Genomic DNA, 18,882 nt, shown 5'->3' on the forward strand with positions numbered 1-18,882 from the left:
CTTCTTTAATCCATCCCCACCCCCACCTCCTTCCCCTCAGAAAACTAACTAAAAAACTATTTATATGTTATTGTTGAACTGTTGTACTGTTATATCCTGAAGGTGTTGTATTAACTGAGTTGTATCTTACAGTAAAGCTTTTACATGTACATTTGTTTTTACGTTCTTTGCAAATGTTTTACACTCTGAAATGTATAGAAAGATACATATATACAAGAGAGTTACTCAGGAAAGATGTGTGAATATTTGTAATGTTCATCACTGTCCAGTGTGAAGGCACTAGCCATTTTGTTTATGGCACATAAATGTTAAGTAGGAAAAAAAATTGTTCCACAATTGTCAAATAAAACAACATGGGCTTCAGTTTTTTTTATTCCCACCAATTGCAGAGGATTCCTTGTAAAAAGAAAAAAAAAAAAAGTTGTGGGAGCTGACAGCTCAATGCAGTCTTTTGGGCTGGCCTCTCATAGTGTTTGTAAACTTGCGTTTTCTCTTATCTCTGTAAATAATCTCCATGTTCCTCTGCAAGGCCCCTGCTTCACCTTGCATGACTGCTGACAAGGCTTTCACCAATGCAACTTCCACATTGAAAGAATAATTTTGAAATTGGAATGCTCTGGATCGAGCCTGAGCTCCCGCGCCCACCAGCAGAAACCTTCCACGGCCGACTATTGGCAGGGTTGGGCCCCAGGAGGTCCTGGGAAGAAGCTTAACGTTCTTTGAGATCAAGCCTCTGGCAGTGACCCCAGCTCAGATCTTTTGAAGATCACAGACAACTTGGCTCTGCAGCAACATCACATCTTCAGTGAAAGGCCAGTGTGGAGGTGCAGGAATTAAGTAATGCTGACTAATAAGTGATCAGCTTGGGCCAAGCTGGGCCATTATTTTCCTGGAGATTTGCTTGTTGCTATCTGTCATTCATTCATAGCTGCTCGTTTTACTTATTGGAAGATACAGTAATTCTGTCTGCAGGCTTGGAGCAATGTCGTTATGCTATGTTTGGTGTGTTATTAATGTGCAACATTCTCATGCGGTTATTATTTCTGTATTTGTTATTCCTGGTTCTATCTGTTCTGGGGAGGCACAGTGGTACAATGAATAGCACTATTGCCTCATAGCAAGATGGTACCACATTTCAATCCTGACTGAGGACCTTTCTGTGTGGAGTTGGCTTGTTCCTCCTGTGCCCGTGTGGGTTTCCGTGGGTACTCCAGTTTCCTCCCACAGTCCAAAGACATGCAATAGGCTAATTTTAGACTTTAAATTGCCCTTAGGTATGAATGTGTGAGGGAATGGTGTCTGTGCCCTGCGATGGATGTGACCTGTCCAGAGTGTATTGCTGACTCTTACCCATTGTATGCTGTGATAGGGCGCAACACCCCTGACCCCCCTCTCCTTCACCCTGACCAGGAATAAGCTGTTTAAGAAAATGAATAAATGAATGGATGGATGGAGTCAGTTCATTTTTTTTTCAAATCTACAGAACTTGGTTCCACATTTATCCAAAACTCATTCTTATTAAGGAGCCATCTACTGTACAGCGCAATGTTCCTTCAAATAGATGAATACCAACAATCCTAAACTGCATTTACAAGTGTAGCATATTACTTGTTCCTGGAAATCTCTCTCTCTTGCTCTCTCTCACTGTGCTTGGTGGTAATGCGCAGGCGATGTGTCCCATGTGGCCTTTTGGACTGTGATTGTAACTTCCAAAATGTCTAGAGAATTCAGTCTTTAACCTTGCCAGAATTTTAAATTGCATATTACTTGCTAATGGCATTTTTATTTTCATTTGGTTGAATTTGTGTTACTTGGCAACCACAAGAGGAAGCATTGTGACTGGAGCACCTTTCCTTGCTCTCAGGTTTTTTATCTACACTTTATTACACATTGAGAAAAACCTTCTGCCAAACGCCTGAATCTGATGTAGCGCTCCTGGTCATCTTCAGCTAGTGCACAACTCCATTGCTACACTGACTTTTCCACCTCATATTTCTTAGGCTTCTCTAGTATGTGGTTCAGTTACCTCTATTAAAGCCCCAGTGCTGCCTGAATTCACTTAAAACCCCACTTACCGTAGAGTGGTTTTCTTATCACTGCCATTCCGAACCTCACATCCCCACATCACGTAGATCATCCTATACTCATGGACTGTTTCTCCTGTTCTTTCATTCCTTAATCTTTTCCTTTTCCCCAAGGCCAATCAGTGGTAGAACAAGCTGCCAGCAAAGTTTTGAATCATTGGGGATCTGGTTAACATGCACCTTTTAAACCTGTACTCTTTAAAACCTTGTCTGATTTATCATTAAGGACCTATGTTAGCTTTGTTTCTGTAGAATATGTTCCTAATCAACCCACCCGACATCCCCAGCTGAACCATTTTCCTTTTTGCAGTGTGTGATATATTCACAGTGTGTTTTATGTGCTCATTTTCGTTCTCAGGATTTCGTTTTATATTGTAATTATTGCAAATGTTGTCAGTTGCTCTGGCCTTATTATGAGAGAATACAAAATAAAAGAAACAATACTCTAGGAAGGAAAGAGCAGGCAGTCTACAACGATTGTGATAATCCTCTACCTTGGGGGAGTTGGAAAACACAGCAGCATACAGAAAAAAGATAAGTCTGCTCACTGCTCATGAGTAGTCATCTCCAGAGGCAGAGTGTACATCATCCAGAGTACAACCCCCACCCCCCCCCCCCCACCCCCCTACCCCCAAACCACAAGTACAGCTCCGGTTCTCATCTCATCAGCTCCCGTCATAGCCGATAAACACCAACTACATGATGAATGAAAATGTTGCATGCAAATAGTCAAAAAAAAAATCAGTTTTTATTATGCCTGGAAACCTGTTTGTTAAAGCAGGCACAGGGCGTTCTACAACAATGAAATGTGACTGCCAAATGACGCTGGCAAAATGGCAATAATGGCAAATATTGGATATGATCATGTATTATGAAGTCATCTTATTCAATAGGAAATTTTACACATAATGTTAGGGGTTTAAAATGCAGTCATAGCCTTGTATGCCATGAAAGTGAAATGACAAATATTCCCGTTGCTATTTTTAGGACTGTCGAGTGATTTAAAAATGGCTGATTATAAGTTTTTAAAATTTGCTCAAATTAAGCCCTAACTAAACAGATTTCCATTAAAAACATAAAATCATATTTTGAATGTAAATAAAACAGAGACAAGTGTAATTCGAAGGAGAAACACTGTTTAAAAATATATTGGCCAATATCAAAAACAAGTCAAAAAGTATAGGTCACGGTCAATTACAGGTTTTACAATGTCACATGTTTTCTTTCCACTGAGTTTTGATAAGACAAAGCACCTCTTCACAGGGTTGGACAAATCAGCAGTCTGGAGACCAATGTCTATTATTGATCAGAGGGCTACCACTTGAATTTATGATTTGTTCACCCCTGGCTTCAACATATGGCATGTTTTATTCAGGGTATCAGGCTTGTATAGTAAACACAAATTTTAACTTTGCATTCAATAGCTCTTGCTGATTATCTGTCTCCGTTATCATTCGTCACAGAAGCCATTTGTAGAGTTGGCTAGCTATTAAAACCACAACATGCCACCTGGTGTAAATTTGAATCGTAGGAAAGTGCATAATGAAGTTTTTACTTCATCCCCTTGTTGACATTGACATCATACATTTTTGTAAACAGTCACTTTATTGCACACGTTTAATGGTTGTTTCCTGCACATTTTCTCACATTCACCAACAAGGGAGTTGATCAATACAAGGGAGTTACTGGTTGTACAGATTTCTAATCACTGTCTAAAGGTCCCCATTTATGTGTTCAGCTCAAGTCTGATCAGAGATGGCAGATGTGTTCAAGTGGCATTCTTGCAATGCTTTCTCATTGCTTTTCCTTCCGTTTCAATTTTGCAGATGTGGAGAGAGCCGTTCATGCTCCGGCTCACATCACAGAGAAAGTGGTTCAGCTTTTCAGGAATAAAAGCGAATTCACCTTCCTGGCCTCCATCCAGCAAAAGTCCGCCACATCAGGAATCATATTCTCCATCCATGAATCCGAACACAGGTAATGCATTTATAATATTCCTTTGTAAGTATCATTTTAAGAGGCCGTATTGGCAGGAACTGTCAGTGATTTTAAACTGCTAAACGAGAATGGCCCTATTGTTAATGTAGCATGAGACTCACTGTTAAATTCCCATCTCATTCATTGCTAAACCATTCAGTGATGAATTCCATCAGACAGAAAAGATCAATTTCAGATTATTTTAGACTGGTAATGTGTGCAGTATGCATTAATGATGGAGGAACAAGAATAAAAAAGAAAGTGGGACAGTGGTCATATGCTGAGCTTGTTATTGCAGGATTAACTTTTTTTGAAAGTAATTTCTGACAGAATGGTTGACCACATGTGGAGATGTTCAGTCCCTTGATGTGTTTCATAAACTCGTGTATAGACATTCTTGCCTGCTGTTGAATTCTCTGCTTCATGAATGTGTGTCATCAGTAGTTCTTTTTAATGGCGCATTGAACATTTGAGGTATTCTGAGGAATTTGCTGTATGTGGTCATGGTGTTTATTGCAGCTGCTGTTGTTTTACACTTGGTTGCAATCTGTGAAAGATGGACGGACAGATGCAGCATTACCCTTTCATGAGGCCCACTTAAATGCTTTCAAAGAAATAGTTTTTTTTGTTTGTTGTTTTTTTAAGGAACAGAAAGAAGAGCATCATTTTTTCCCCGTCAGATGCATCCAGCACCATTAAGTACAGCAAGACGAGCATTTGTGGAAAGTGTGCACAGTTCTGGAAATGGGACATAATGAACTGTGGTCTGGGGAGTTGGTAACAAAATAATTTTTAGCTAATTACAAAAATGAAAATATATAGATAATAAATTAAATAAAATAAATAAATAAATAAATAAAAACAAAAAATAGCCAGATGGTTATTTTTCTAGCACTTTCTATGGGCCTGGAGAGAGGGCTGGTGGGCCGCAGAGGTGGCTGTGTTCACATCCTGTGCCTTTCTCACTCCCAAGGTGACCTCTCTCAGTGGCACACCTTAATTACCACGCTGCCCTTATTGGAAACCAGTAGGGAACATCGGCCTTACTAAATAGAGGCATTGAATTTTCAATGAATCTAATTGTTGCTTAGAATATATTATAATTTTCTGTGGGTTTTTTTCCCTTCTTTCTCCCAGATCACAGTCAGATCTGTGCATTTCCTCTCCTCCCATCATCCCTGTGCACTGCATGGGCTGTGAAATGCCTGAGTAGCAAAGCTTTGCAGACAGCCTGCCAGTGATATGAGATGGAGGATGAGGGTGTTCCATTATTCAAAGAGAGCACTTATTTATCATAAGAACAAGGACAGACGAGCTGAGGAACTGCACTCTGTTTTACTAGTGTATGCCAGGAACCAGAGTAAAAGGAATTCTTCAATTTATTTGTTTATTTTGTGAATAAGGTCCCGTGTGTTTGCGTCTCTGTGTCTGTGTGTGAGCTTTGTTTTGGCAAGAACGGTAGTGTCAACACACCTAAGCAGAATTGCTAAATTTGTACATAACACCCAGTTTGGTAGTTTCACTGTTTGAGTCAACAAATCACGTTGGGCTGCACAATAAGGAAGGAGTAAAAACATCTAGCCAGATTGCTAGTGGTAAACTTACTTGCAGGTCCAACAGAAAATATGCCAACTCCAGATCACTTTTCATCCCCTTTGTGAAGCTGCCACATTCAAGGAAAAGCAAGGTCAACTCTTGTTTTTGAACAAGCCCTGTTGGATTGTCATTTTGCTTTGTTGTACTTGTGCTTCTTCACCTCTGTGATAGAGTGCTAAATTCCTACCCGTGGAAAAAAAAAGTGACTCGACCTAGGAACTGGATTTCCCATCAAGGAATACTTTAAAAAATCATATCTTCTCATGAGAAAAGAATTACACAAGCTCTTCCTCCAAACAATCAATGTGTTTTGCATATCAGTTGATTGTAAAAAAATGTATTTAAAAAATGCTATCCTCTCATTTAAGATATTGTTAAACTACACAACAAACATTTACATCATCAAGCTCTTGTTAGCCAACGAGCTCTTGTTGAATGCCACGGAGAGCTTTATAACATAGTTTTTAACAATATCGTAAATCATTTTACAATCAACTGATATGCACAACACATCGTTTGGAGAAAGAGGTTTCAAAGTAAACAACTACTGAACACAATGAAACCAACCCCTGGCACACCCACATGTAATTTATTCACCTAAAATCAACCGTTGAGACTACATAATAGGCGTACTACTGCATTTAGACACAATTCTCCTTCACTTCTCATTTTAGCCCACAGTCGGTGCTTCAGTTGAAGGGGGGAGATTTGACCCCTGATAGTTTTCCATAAAGCATCAGCATATCTACAAGTATATTCAACAACATGCTTTGAAATACACAGTGTAGTTTCATTTAGGAGCTGCTTATGTTGCAATGGATTTACCAATGATGGCTGAATGATGGTTATACCCGAGTCCCTGAGATTTTTCTTTGGAGGTAAGGGTATTTGTCTCATTTGGTACCTTACCTTTTTGCTTTTTCATCAAGCCAACACAAATGTCCAAGGCTTTAGTTACCCGATAATGAAAGTTTCCTGTTTTCAGTCCTCCCGAAATCACCCCCAGGTCACCTGTGCTTTGTCAGCAGCACTGATATTCCCTTTTTACTTTTTGTTGTAAGAGCCACAATAGAGAGCAACGGCTTGTCAGATCCATACTATAGAACAAAGGGCTGCTCTGCCCACTCAGCAGCACACCGTGACCCTGCCTCATATTATGAGCCGAACCTTCGCTCTGGCGATCAGGCTCAAAGTGCTGGGAGATTTCAGAGGGCGTCTTGTGTCCGTATTCTGTGCCAGCTTCCATTCGGTTTCTCTGGGTCTGGTATCTCTATCGCTGGGGGCACATTCCTCTGCCTTCCTCAAAGCTTTTCCTTTGTCCACAGCCCTGGATCTCACTTAATCTTGAGTCATTTCTGGCAAGACTGAAAATGTGAAGGCTTGCACTTTAAACTACTAGTTGAAATGTACGGAAGCTGCTGATGGGTGTTCCGCTCTTGTTTGATATCAGTGGCAGCTGGTGCCTCCAGAGTCTGTGGAGGCAGTTAAGAGGAGTGAGCTACGGGAAAGTGGAAATCACAAACTGAATTGTCATAAACAAACACCAAGCATAAAAGCTGGATGAATTCTATTTACTGGAGCAAATTGTGGCAGACCTGACTGCAGAACAATCTGTAAACAGCAAAAATAAATAAATAAAATGAAATAAAATGAAATAAATAAAAATAACTCCATGACCAATCAAACTCTCCACTTATTTCTCATTTTGATTGAACAGTATAATGGCAAAAGATTCTATAAATTTTTGTCATCGCTGTCAGTTTAGAAATCCCTTCTGGTGTGGTTCTCATTGTTTACTTTCAAATTTTGAATAAAGTGTGCAGAGGGACCTGTGAAAGTGGGCTTTTTGAATATCTAGATCGGTTTTATTATAAATGGCATCTGCTTGTCGTGCATATTACTGTAGATGCACATCAGAACAGTAGGAGGAAAAATAAAAGTAGTAATGCTGTCTTGTCTGATTTAAAACTAATAAATATGTACAAATCTAGCCAAGCCATGTTAAACTGAGTATTATTGAGTGTTTATATCCCCTTGCCACTTGAGAGTAGCGTGCCATGGAAGCTGGAAGTTCGTGGTGCTGCTTGGGAGAAATTCAAACATGTTTAATATCCTTCAGCCGCTGCAAAAGTGCTCTCTGGAGCAGTACAAGGCCCTCACAGGGCATGGTGCATGACATGAGTTAAGATTCTACACTGTAGGATGATTTCATTGTGCGCACGCTTAGCTTTAAAAGGGTCGTGGCAAAACACTGCAGAGATATTAAAATCACTAAATCGGGGCTGAAACTGTTTAGCTTCACGTTTAGCATGACCAGCCTTAGACATAGGCTCTCAGTTTTTGGTGGCGCAATAAACATCGTAAAAACATCAAGTTTTACCTGGTGGGTTTGAGTCTGTCGTCTGCAGGAGTGCACTGTGGTGTTAATTTAGGCATTCACAGCTATCTGAGATTAGAACTTTAGATGACTTGCTGCGATTTAACAGTTTTTGTTTATAATTGACTGAGATGAGCTGTCAGATCCTTGTTGATAAGAACCTTTATACCTTTTCTTTCAAGACAAAGAGGACCTGTGTTCGTCCATCCTGATAGTCATTTGATTGTATTGATTAAAGAAATCAGAATGATCGGAAATCCCTTTGATGTAAATGTGTTTCAGTGTCATACCAAATAATTCCAATGTCTGTTACTTTAGAGTATGCTTGTTGTTTAAGATTAATAAGATCCTTGTGCAAGAAGTTGCTATGGAAACGGGCTGAAGAGGAGTTTTAGTCATGCGTGTGCTGCATTAAGGCTAAAACCATTCCCTTTGATTTCCTAAAACTTTCAGGGACTGATATGCACATTTATTTTGTGGCTCAACTTGGCCTTCATCTTTTTACACCTTCATCTCTCAGTACTATAGTGATCTTATTAGTAGTTAACTGTTTCGTGAAACAGGAAAATATAGACTTTTTTTTTGGTACTGCACAAACCATAAACCCATCTTTTGCCTCTTGCCACATCTTTGCCTTGTCTGTACTTTTGATTTAGTGGAAACCTGCAACCCAAAATGAAAGTATACACAAACAAAGCAGCAAGGCCATAAAAGCTTTCCCTTTGCAGCATCATCCCCAAAGGCAACTTCCCACTCCAAAGAAAACAATTTTGTCCAAATATCATTTGCAAAAAGGACCAAAATTGTGCCAATCAGCAGAAAACGGTCACCACAAAAAATGGAATGTTTCTGTCCGCCTACCACTGGGATTTGAGAATAGGTTTTTGTTTTTAAAGAAAACAACCCTGGAAAGGGGATCGCCTCATCTATGTCACTGGATGTTCATAGTGTGCCAAAATAACGAAGATGTGCCAAAAATGAAAGTATGCAGCCACTACCTGTTCGTAACATAAATAATCCAAAACCTTTTTTGCGGTTTTCTTTTTTAAAACTTCAGTTACGCTTTTTGTTAACATTTGTATAGTGGGAATGTTTGTTGTGAAGGAATTCAGGAAGAAAAGGGAAAAATGTAGTAATCTAATGAGGAGTATTAAAACCAATTAAAATATTTCTTTCCCTTCCACCCCTGAGAGCGCTTTATATTTGTTTTAAGGAGCCAGTCGGGAATGCTCTCTCTGAAATTATCCATGGTTTACCTTGCAATTATCATTCATGCAAGCGTAAATGAGTGGTGAAGTACAAGACTTAGAACTTGACTACAGGACTTGAAATCAGTTTGATGGCTCCTGGAATGCATGAACTGAGAGAAACTGAGATCTATTCAATCAGCATTTTGTCTTTTGCTTTGTCCTGCATTCTTCTTAGGACCATTTAAGTGATTTTGTCAGTTTGTGGCAACTATTTGTGAAGCAGAAAATGAACACTTTTGTTTAATTATCTGTCAAAGTTGAGAACAATTGTTGATTAAATCCAGGGCATTGAAAACCAGACATTTCATGTCCATGCAGGCTGCAGTCAACGTTTGTCGATAAATATTACGGTCAATTAAATGCAATTGTTACTTCTCCCCTGGCAAACACAATCCCTTTCATGAATTTTTGTTGCTGCTAAACTTGCCAAACTGTGTTAAGGGCAAATATTGATTGAATCCAGCCTACCATATGTTGGCTCTTACAAGACTTGAGCTTGCCTTGTCCACCTAGGCATTTCCTCAGGTTTTTGTGTCCTGGAGTTGATCAGTAAACCTTCACTGATGAATGGACTCTGAGGTGAGGAACTGCCCTTGGGAATAGCCCCACTGATCTGGATCTTGCTTAATGCCTGTGCAACCATATTACAGAAAGGTTTATGGCCCAGAATAAGGGACATGCTTTTAATTAGGTTTATAAATAGCTATGCAAAAAAACCAGCATGTTTCCAGTGGGTTCTCTTTCACAGTAACCGACACTCCTATATTGTCCTCCTGGCATGATTTAAAAAAGATTGATGTGCCAAATTGACAATGCAGCTGCTCAGAATATTAATATGAAGAACCTGCTCTCGGGGAGCTGTGGTGTCCCTCAGGGACTAGTGAACAGCAGGAGAGCTTTGTGCCACTCAGAGAAAATTGGACTATGCCATCCCAGGACTACCTGGGTTTGCATTAAACACTTCCTGCTGTATATGTCTTCCCACTGTGATGGTAATATTTCCCACTCACAGTGACTCAATTGCTGCTTCACTGATGGCCCTTTCAGACCCATCTCTCTCATAATGGCTTCAGACACAAAAGAAATGGGGCTCGATATTGCCTTTTACTTTTATGGGCTAGTTTCGCAGGTAATCATCTTTTGCTTAGATGGTTAATATAAGACCTCTTTCTAGAGCCGGGGTGCATGGTAAGTATGCACATTACAAATGGAAGTAGTTCATATTTTAGATCGTTCGTATTTCGCTGCCCCAGAAGTGCCTTTGCGACACATCTCATTAATCTATATGCCAACCTCAGTTTAATCTAATTGAAAAATTACTTAGAATTTTCAGATTTTTTTTTCTTTCCCCCCTTCTGCCCCACCCCCTGCAATGCACTGTCGATGGCAGCTGTATTTATTTCGAGAGGTTCCCGGTTTAATGTAACGGAAAATTAGGAGATGGTTAAATCCACACTCTGAGAAGCCTCACTTGGTATTCCGCCTAGCACCCCGTCCTTGTTCCCATAAATATGGATGAGGGCTGCTTGGGTCTGGCCGGCGCAGACGAGTCGAGTTCGCAGCAGTTGTGGGAATTATAAAATGTCATGCTCAGCTGACTACAGCTCTCTCATTAAAGGCTCCTGCCCCTTTAGCTCCCTGTTTATCAAAACCATCAGGAGCTGATCATATACATACACCACAGCCCCTGTGACCCGGTGTCACTTGGCCCTGTTTCATCACTTTGGCATCATCAAGGAGTTTTATTGAGTGGGCCTCCGCTCAGCCAAGGCTCTCTTTTTGCGTGGCCTAGCCCCTGACCTCTGTTCCCCTGGCGCTGCCTGTAAACGATTTTCTTTTAAATTTGTTTTTCCTACCCACCACTTCATTATGCAGGTAGAATGCGATTGTATAGTCAGAGGCACCCTTTGTTTGGTTTTGTTTGACCCCACACTGACCTTGTTTTGTTACGTCTCTTTGAAAGAAGGCACAGTCACTTTGAAAAGGACTTGAGTGGCAAGGGGGGATGGGGGCGCGGAGGTAAAAAGACTGAATGGAGATGATGCTCTTAAGGAAATTTCAGCTGTTTTGTCAGACCTTTTTATACAGTTCTTACTCACAGACTTAGCTTTTGTGTTTGGTCTGGGGGGTGCATTTTTGTTCTCCTTTACTTTGCTTTTTTATTTGGAATTTTTAATATGTAATATAGCTGAGGCAGCCAATATTGTGTGGCATAAGGTTGAAAGTCAGGAAAGCAGATCTTTATGTAATACTCTAAAGATTTATTTTTTGATTTATTAAATCTCCTGATCATTGATGACACTTCACCTGGGCATTTATGTTTGGGGCAGGATTAATATGATTTTTGAAGAAGGGAAAAAAGGTTTTTACATTTTTTTGTGTGCACATGGCCTGTTTTTCTTTATTAAAAACCACTGCATGTGGGTTTTTAGTCCCAAACCAAGGCTACGACACGTTGGCCTGTAGAGATACTGTACGAGCCGTATCCACAGTTATTGGTGATTATCTGTCCCTCCAGTTATTTTGAGATGGAGAGCAGTGGCCTCCGGGAGGAGATTCGCTACCGCTACCGCTTCAGAGGGAAGCCCCGCTCCGAGTCCTTCCCCTACAGGCTGGCCGACGGGCAGTGGCACAAGATTGCTCTGTCCATCAGCGCCTCCCACCTGCTGCTGCACATCGACTGCAACAGGTAAGGCACGCATCCGCTTCAGAACTATATGTCTGCCAACATTACAGTAATGTGTTGGCAAGTGTAACATTAACGCAGAAATGTTACTCCTATGTGTGCAAAAGAACTTAATGCATTTGCTAATAATGTGTTTAAGTCTGTTTGATTTCTTACTAATAGTTCAGACTTATTCCCTCTTTCATTTAATGAAGAAAAATCATTGTGTTTGATGTCATTTTTAACACGATGTCAAAAATGAGCTGCTTGCGAAACAGGAGCCATGTTCTGGCTCAGAATGTAAAAGACTGGGTTTGTTTAGTATTCTTCACTCTGTGCAATTCTACTCTCTGCCCTGAGCTATCGATTCTGCTCCAGCAGACAATGGATACCTGTAATGGTGGTGTAGCTGTCCCAATCAATCCACCCCTGAACATGAGCAATGTAGCTCCTTATTGGCGGATCTATTAGTCAATGGCTGTGAGGGCATTGTCTCCTTCACTACTTTTCAAGGATATTCTCACTAAGAAAATTTTTTTCTTAGTGTACGCAAACGATGCATAATTTAAGCAATTGAGGAACAATTTATTATTCCCAAACTTCCTTATCTTCTACCCTTTGATATGTAATCAGAAGGGCAAGAGGTTATCCACATCCAGCATTTTAGAAAGTGGTTATCTGTGTTTGATGTTTTGTCATAGACCTAAGCAAACACAGAGCATGGAGGTGACTCCAAATTGCCCCAGTAAATATTAGCAGAAGGATTTCAGTATTAACATTACTTCCCGCTGCTTTCTGTCAAGCCCATCTGACTCATTTTTATACCAGAGGCCCTGTTTCAGGACTGAAGGAGAGACAGATACACTGCTGGTGAAAACAAGGGTCAAGCAGACTTTGAATAATGCTTTTGCATGCTGTCAGGTCTGTCAGCATTTAAAAGCATTGCATCAACAAAATAATGCAGAAGTGTGATGGACATGGCCAATGCGTGAGATTTACGAGCCCCAGTAACTGTGTTTGCCTTTCAGGAGCAATAAAACACTGTAAAAATATGTGTTAGGGTTCTCGAATGGTGCTCGTCTGCAAAAACTCAGCAAAAAGGCTCGGCCCTTTAGCCGAGGCGAAGCTGGTTCAATGTTTGGCTTGTTCTTAAGTCGTTTATGAGCAAGTGTCACAAGTGGATTCTTCCCTGATTCTTGGAGCTGAAAGTTGCTAGTTGTCAGTGAGAGGTGTGCTTCACCACTAGCTCTCTATGGAAAATTATCCATGGTGTCTCTGTAGTGTAGAGAATGTGACTGGCCCATCGCCTAGGTGGAAATGATTTAGAAATCCAGTTGATTTTTGCCTTTGGCAGTTATATAGGCTATATAGTCAACATACTTTTCACAATCCTGTAATTTTGTTGTATTATACTAAGTATTATGATGGTGATATTATTTTCTGTATGTTTTATTTATTTGTTTTGTTCTTGTGCAAATGTATGCAGCATTAAATCACTTCTCTGATGTCTCTGCTACCAGGTGCTTCAGACCAATGGTGAATTTCTAATAAGCTTGTGATAGCTTGCCAGAGCCAGATGTTTGGAGGTGGAAAGCATCCTTTTCTCTGGAATTAATTTCCAAATTAGTAATAGCAAGGGTCACATTGAGACAATTATGGGCTGTAATTGCTCGTTCAAATTTATCTTTCAACCTCATCCCTCACGGTCATTATTATCCCACAGTATATTTCCTGCTTTTATGGTCACGAATCTGTTTGGCTAATTACGTTCATGTCTTTGGATATGCTTGTCAGGTTCCTGATAGTTTTTACAGGGTCTTTGTAAGGTTTCTCTTCATGACTTACCATGTAGCAACATGAATTTGCATTACATGGTTAAATTCCCAGAACATGTTGCAAGGCCTTTGCTTTAAATTGGACTTTTTGTGTTGCATTCTGCTTGGAGCCATTTTGACTAATTTTAACAGATAGCATTATGCACCATACATTGGCTTTTGTTATAGTTACAGATATGAAATTATGTTTCACTCAAAGCTGTTTTTTTTTTTTTTTTTGCGTGTGTGAGCAGTAATCGTTGGTTTGGGATTCAAATTTGAACCACTTCCTAAGAGTGCATGGTGCCATGCAGAAGGGGAGTAAGCTCTTGAGCCGGCAGAGAATGCTTGTATCTCATGAAATGTGTCATAAATGTAATGTTTTGTAGTCTTTGCGAAGGAACTGCAGTCCAAAATGAGCTTGAAGATATGCCCAACTGCTATTTTTCTATACGAACCACAATCTTTGTCTGTTTGCTTTAAGATGGACTTATTTTCTGTTATTGCTTACAATGGACCTACATCAATAGTCCCCCTGTTGAGTTTTCTTTGTGCTGAGCAAAGAGCCTTCTTTCAGTTCAGTCTGAAGACATTTTAAAGATTGCAGGTAAATGTTCTGCTTTAAAGCTGAATGGCTGGTGGAGTGCAACTTGGCCTTTTTCTTGTTTTGAGAAATGTGAAAAAGTTTAAACTGAATAAGTGAGTTCTGCCAAAACCATTATGAAAGTGTCTTGTTTACAAACAAAATTATACACATGGAACCTGCATGGAACCTGCAGAATTTCCCATACTGCACATGGCCAAGGACCTACAGTCTGCATGCATCAAGGATACATCATTCTTTCTCATGAAATTCAATGGTTGGTGGCCTTATGACCTAAGTCGGCAAATAACAATTTATCACAGATTTAGACGCTGAACAGTAAATCATAGTGCCAAATATAATACTGATCAAACAATGTTGAGAAACATTACTGAGTGCTGTGTAAAGTTATTAGCTTGTGGAAAACACATTAACTTAGGTTCATTTGACCTAAGGCAAAAAAAAATTTTAATCCCCCCAAAAAATGTAATTGTTTGAAGTGTCCTCAGTTTATTTTAATAAACTAGAGAGAGGATCATTCGTAGATTCAAGCTTCTCTTGACTGCATGAAAATGAATGCCTCAGACATTGGGCTTGCCATAAAATCTTAATTTCTTAAGCATACACTTCTCTGAGGATCTTGGTTTATCTCCTTAATGAACAACTCACTCCTTCACATACAGAGACTGATGGCTTTATTTTTGAGGAAGATGTGAATGATAGATATTTTGCCCTGAGCATCCTACCTGATTACTGCCTTATTTTCTGCTCCATGCTTTCACTGGAAGGTGAATGGACAGCTGTATTAATTCTATCAGCATTTTAGTTCAAAAGCAATGGAACACATCCACTGTAGATAGTCCTTTTGGTTTTGTGAATTACAATCAGTAGAGAACCTGGCTGACCAACTGGTTGATTATGAGCCAGCTACCTGCAGCCAAATGTCTGCTTCCATCAGGCAATCTTCGGTGATTATTGTCTTCATAATAAAGAAATATAAGGTATTCATGTCCACAGATCCTCTGCATAATTCCAGTTTTAGTGTGGAAGCTGGTGCCTCAGAAGCAGCATTCTCTGGTAAAGTTATCACTGATAGTATTTCAATTCCAGGTTATATATGAATAAAATGCTTCTACTCACAGCTGCTGATACAAAAGTGGATCTGTAAAGCTCTATAAAACTGGTATTTATAAAAACTAAGCTTCCCTTAGAAATTTGTGAAATTTCAGCCTTTGGTGGCATTTGCTCAAATTGCATGCATTGTGCACGCACCTCTTCTGCTGTATGTACATAGCTATTAAATGACTGCTGTCTCTGAAATTCTCCGAAGGTGGTGTGACTTGGTATTCCAAATTGGGGCGAAAATAATAGGGAGATAAGGATAGTGTTACATAGGTGATATGAGGTGGGATAGATTGTAAAATCGCTGTCTCTTGTGGTAGAAATACGATGTAGGTAATTAATCAGATTACAGAGATGGACAACGGGCTGACAGATTAGTTGGATAGTGCAGCAGGAAGGGTGGAAATAATAGAAAAATTCAAAGGAAAAAAAATGTGAATTTGGGGGTTTGGCCTGGCTTGGCCAGAGTTTTCAAACTGTCCCAGCCTAAGGAATCCCTGGGGATGGGGGAAGTCTACAGCACTGGAATTAGAGATGATTCCCATCTTATCTCCTCATTCTTTGGCTGTCCCTGCTGCAGTCACGTTCCAGGCACCACAAAAAATACAAAGCCATATACAAGTGTCCCTTCTGTGCACCCGCAGCTGTGTGTGTTCGACAACCCAGGACGTGCAACCAACCAACCACACCTTTAGGCGATCAGTCATACACCTTGACCTTATGATTTTCCCCAAGAAACATTTCACCTAAAATACTGGGAATCGAACATTGGGAGAAGTTGACGTTGGAATGTAGGGTAGACTGTTTCAGTTGTGGAAGCTTGAAGTGTCTCCTCCCCTTGATTAAAATCTGAAATGGAGAGAATTTGAGAGAGATTTCTCTCAAGCTAATTTCTTTCTAATTTCTTGCTTATTATTGCTACATCCACAAAGGTGGTTATCATGATAATGCTTAGATGATTTTTAACCTCTCTGTGAAAACAATTTTATATCTTCCTACAGATGGATCATAAAAAAAGTGTATAGTGCATGTGTCCATGTTATGCACACTAAAAATGTATGGTTTAATTTTGTGTCTGAAGAATATCATGGAATTGAAAAATTATACTACACACTTAAAATTATTAACATTGTTTTCTCATGTCTTTTAAATTTGAAGTGACTGTATTTCCACTCAGTTTCCAAACATTGAAAAGAAAATTGCGTATTGTTTGAAAGTGGCATGAAATGCAATTATTTAACTTTCATTTCACTGGCCTGAGGAATATAATGTCTGCATCATGTACTATTTTACATGGGCAGTTCCAAACTGGTGGCATTTCTTGATTTCTGTGCAACTGAAACTCTTTCATTAATACCTGATGTGCCTGATGACCCATCATGGAATGGACCTTGACAGATAAAGAACCACGTAAGCACTGAAATAGCAACAAATTGTATCTGGCCCTTCGGTTCTTAAGATCAATGGGAAGACTTGTAGCAGAGCTCAAATGAAAATGCAGAGGAATAATAGTAGCTGTCTGCACACTCGAGGCACCAGCATGCTCTCTGCTGATAATCACCTTCTTTCATTATAGAACCTAATGAAGGAGAAGTTTAAATGTCAATAAATGTTAAACTGAATACCCTTGCATTCAAGCAGGAAGTAGGTCACCTTGCATATACTCTCCACTGTCATCAGAGCCTGCTGTTGATTGTAAGCTAAAGAGCACCCAAAACAATTTTGAAGGTCTAGTAAAATGTTAAAGTAAAATAAAGTAAAAATAAATAAAATGAAATCACACCTGAAGCACAAACGCAAGGCTCGTTTATGAAAGATATTTCACAAGGTGTGGGTTGAAGTCCGATAACAAAAGCATGCCCTACTGGACGTCACAATGTTTGACTATTTTTAAATGTTTTTCTTCACATTTGGTCTTTTAAAATGCTGTATGCAACAATCCTTCTGCATATCTTTCCTGGAAGGATTTGTTCAAGGTAAATTGCTTCAGGATACAACAGCAACCCAACTCTCAATTGACTCAAACGGCTGCTTTTCCCATTTCTTAATTTATTGATTACACTATTTGTTAAATTTGTTTTTTGGAACATCGGACAGTTTTCTTCATTTCTCGAGTCTGGTATGCCCCGTACCACTGCTAGAACAATCTCTGGATCCCCAGCCTCGAGGAAGTTGCAGACTAGCACATGCCGCACAATGTGCTCGGTTTCAGCCGCCTGTGCATTTCACTTCTCAAGTCCAGCTGCTGGGCTGCACAGCCTGCAGCACTGCATATCTTACGCAGCGAGAGCAAGAGAACCACAGGCACCGACCAGAGAAGTCATGATTGCCTGATGAGGTGGAGACGCCCTGGCAAGTGAAAGCCTTCCTTGGAGACACTGGTCAATTCAGGCTGGCCTGGACCTGAGTGAACACAGCATCTAAGAGTCTTGTTTGTTCAGATATTGCATCTTCAAAATATTCTCTAATCCACTATTATTTCTGCATCTTTACTGAAGCAATTCATGCAGTGTTTTTTGTTTGTGGATTCAATAGTGACCACACTTTGCTTTGAATCAGAAGATATTAATCAATAAATTAAATAGTTGTTTAATTTATTGATTAATAATAAGCTGTTTCTTTCTTAATCGGCCATCTGCCCAAAATGTGTTTCCTAAGCGCTGGTCCTGGTTCACTCCTCTGGTCAGTTTGTCAGAGACATCTTGTTTCACGCCTTCAGTACTATTCAGTACTGCAATGGGGAAATATTTTTTAAGGAAGGTGAAAATCTAGGGAAACTCAACCTGTATTGGGCTGCACGGTGTATACATCTAACACTGACTGCACAGTGTTCTCGGGTCATTATTGGACCTTTCCCAGCACCCATCAGGTGTCTAGTCTAGTCTAGGCTGTGGTCACATGGAGTCGCAGCTCCATGTGACCACAGAGAAGCTAGGGAAAGAGAGACACAGCCTGGAGGAGTAGATTGCACTGGGGATGCCCAGGGGAGCAATGGCAAGGCGCTTAATTTATTTTCGCCAAATATGTGTCTGCAGGCATCAATAGCAGACACGGCACATGTTATAGCATGTATCCCTCTATAACACAGCCAGGAGCTCAGATGCATAGGTTATGCTGTTCTTCAGTTAGATCCAAGCAAGGTAAGAACATGAGATTCAGCATTGCGAATGCCAAGTTGAGAAACTCGTCCTCCGTCCATGAAGGATTTTCAGGGGAACATTTCATTACTTCAGTCAAAAGATCTTGATTTTTTTCAGTTATGCTTTTAGAATGCTCATTTCTTTAGACGCTAGAAACTGGGATTCTAGGTTCCTTATCTGGAATTATATCCTTTTATTCCATTGATTGCTTTTCACACGTATGACCGGCGTCTCCAGTTTGACAGGTTAATGCCTTGGCACGTCACATCAGGCC

General features: G+C 40.0%; 1 protein-coding gene across 2 annotated transcripts in view; it reads left to right on the forward strand.

Moving 5' to 3' along the window:
• Positions 1–18,882, forward strand: part of LOC118228240 (protein kinase C-binding protein NELL1-like) — a 179,856-nt gene that overhangs the window by 30,222 nt on the left and 130,752 nt on the right. For both annotated transcript variants that reach the window (XM_035419599.1, XM_035419598.1), the window contains exons 3-4: positions 3,911–4,061; positions 11,803–11,973. In XM_035419599.1, the coding sequence (XP_035275490.1) occupies positions 3,911–4,061; positions 11,803–11,973 (322 nt within the window). The remainder of the gene's footprint in view (positions 1–3,910; positions 4,062–11,802; positions 11,974–18,882) is intronic.

This window comes from Anguilla anguilla, chromosome 5 (genome assembly GCF_013347855.1).
Source record: "Anguilla anguilla isolate fAngAng1 chromosome 5, fAngAng1.pri, whole genome shotgun sequence".
Lineage (NCBI taxonomy): Eukaryota > Metazoa > Chordata > Actinopteri > Anguilliformes > Anguillidae > Anguilla > Anguilla anguilla.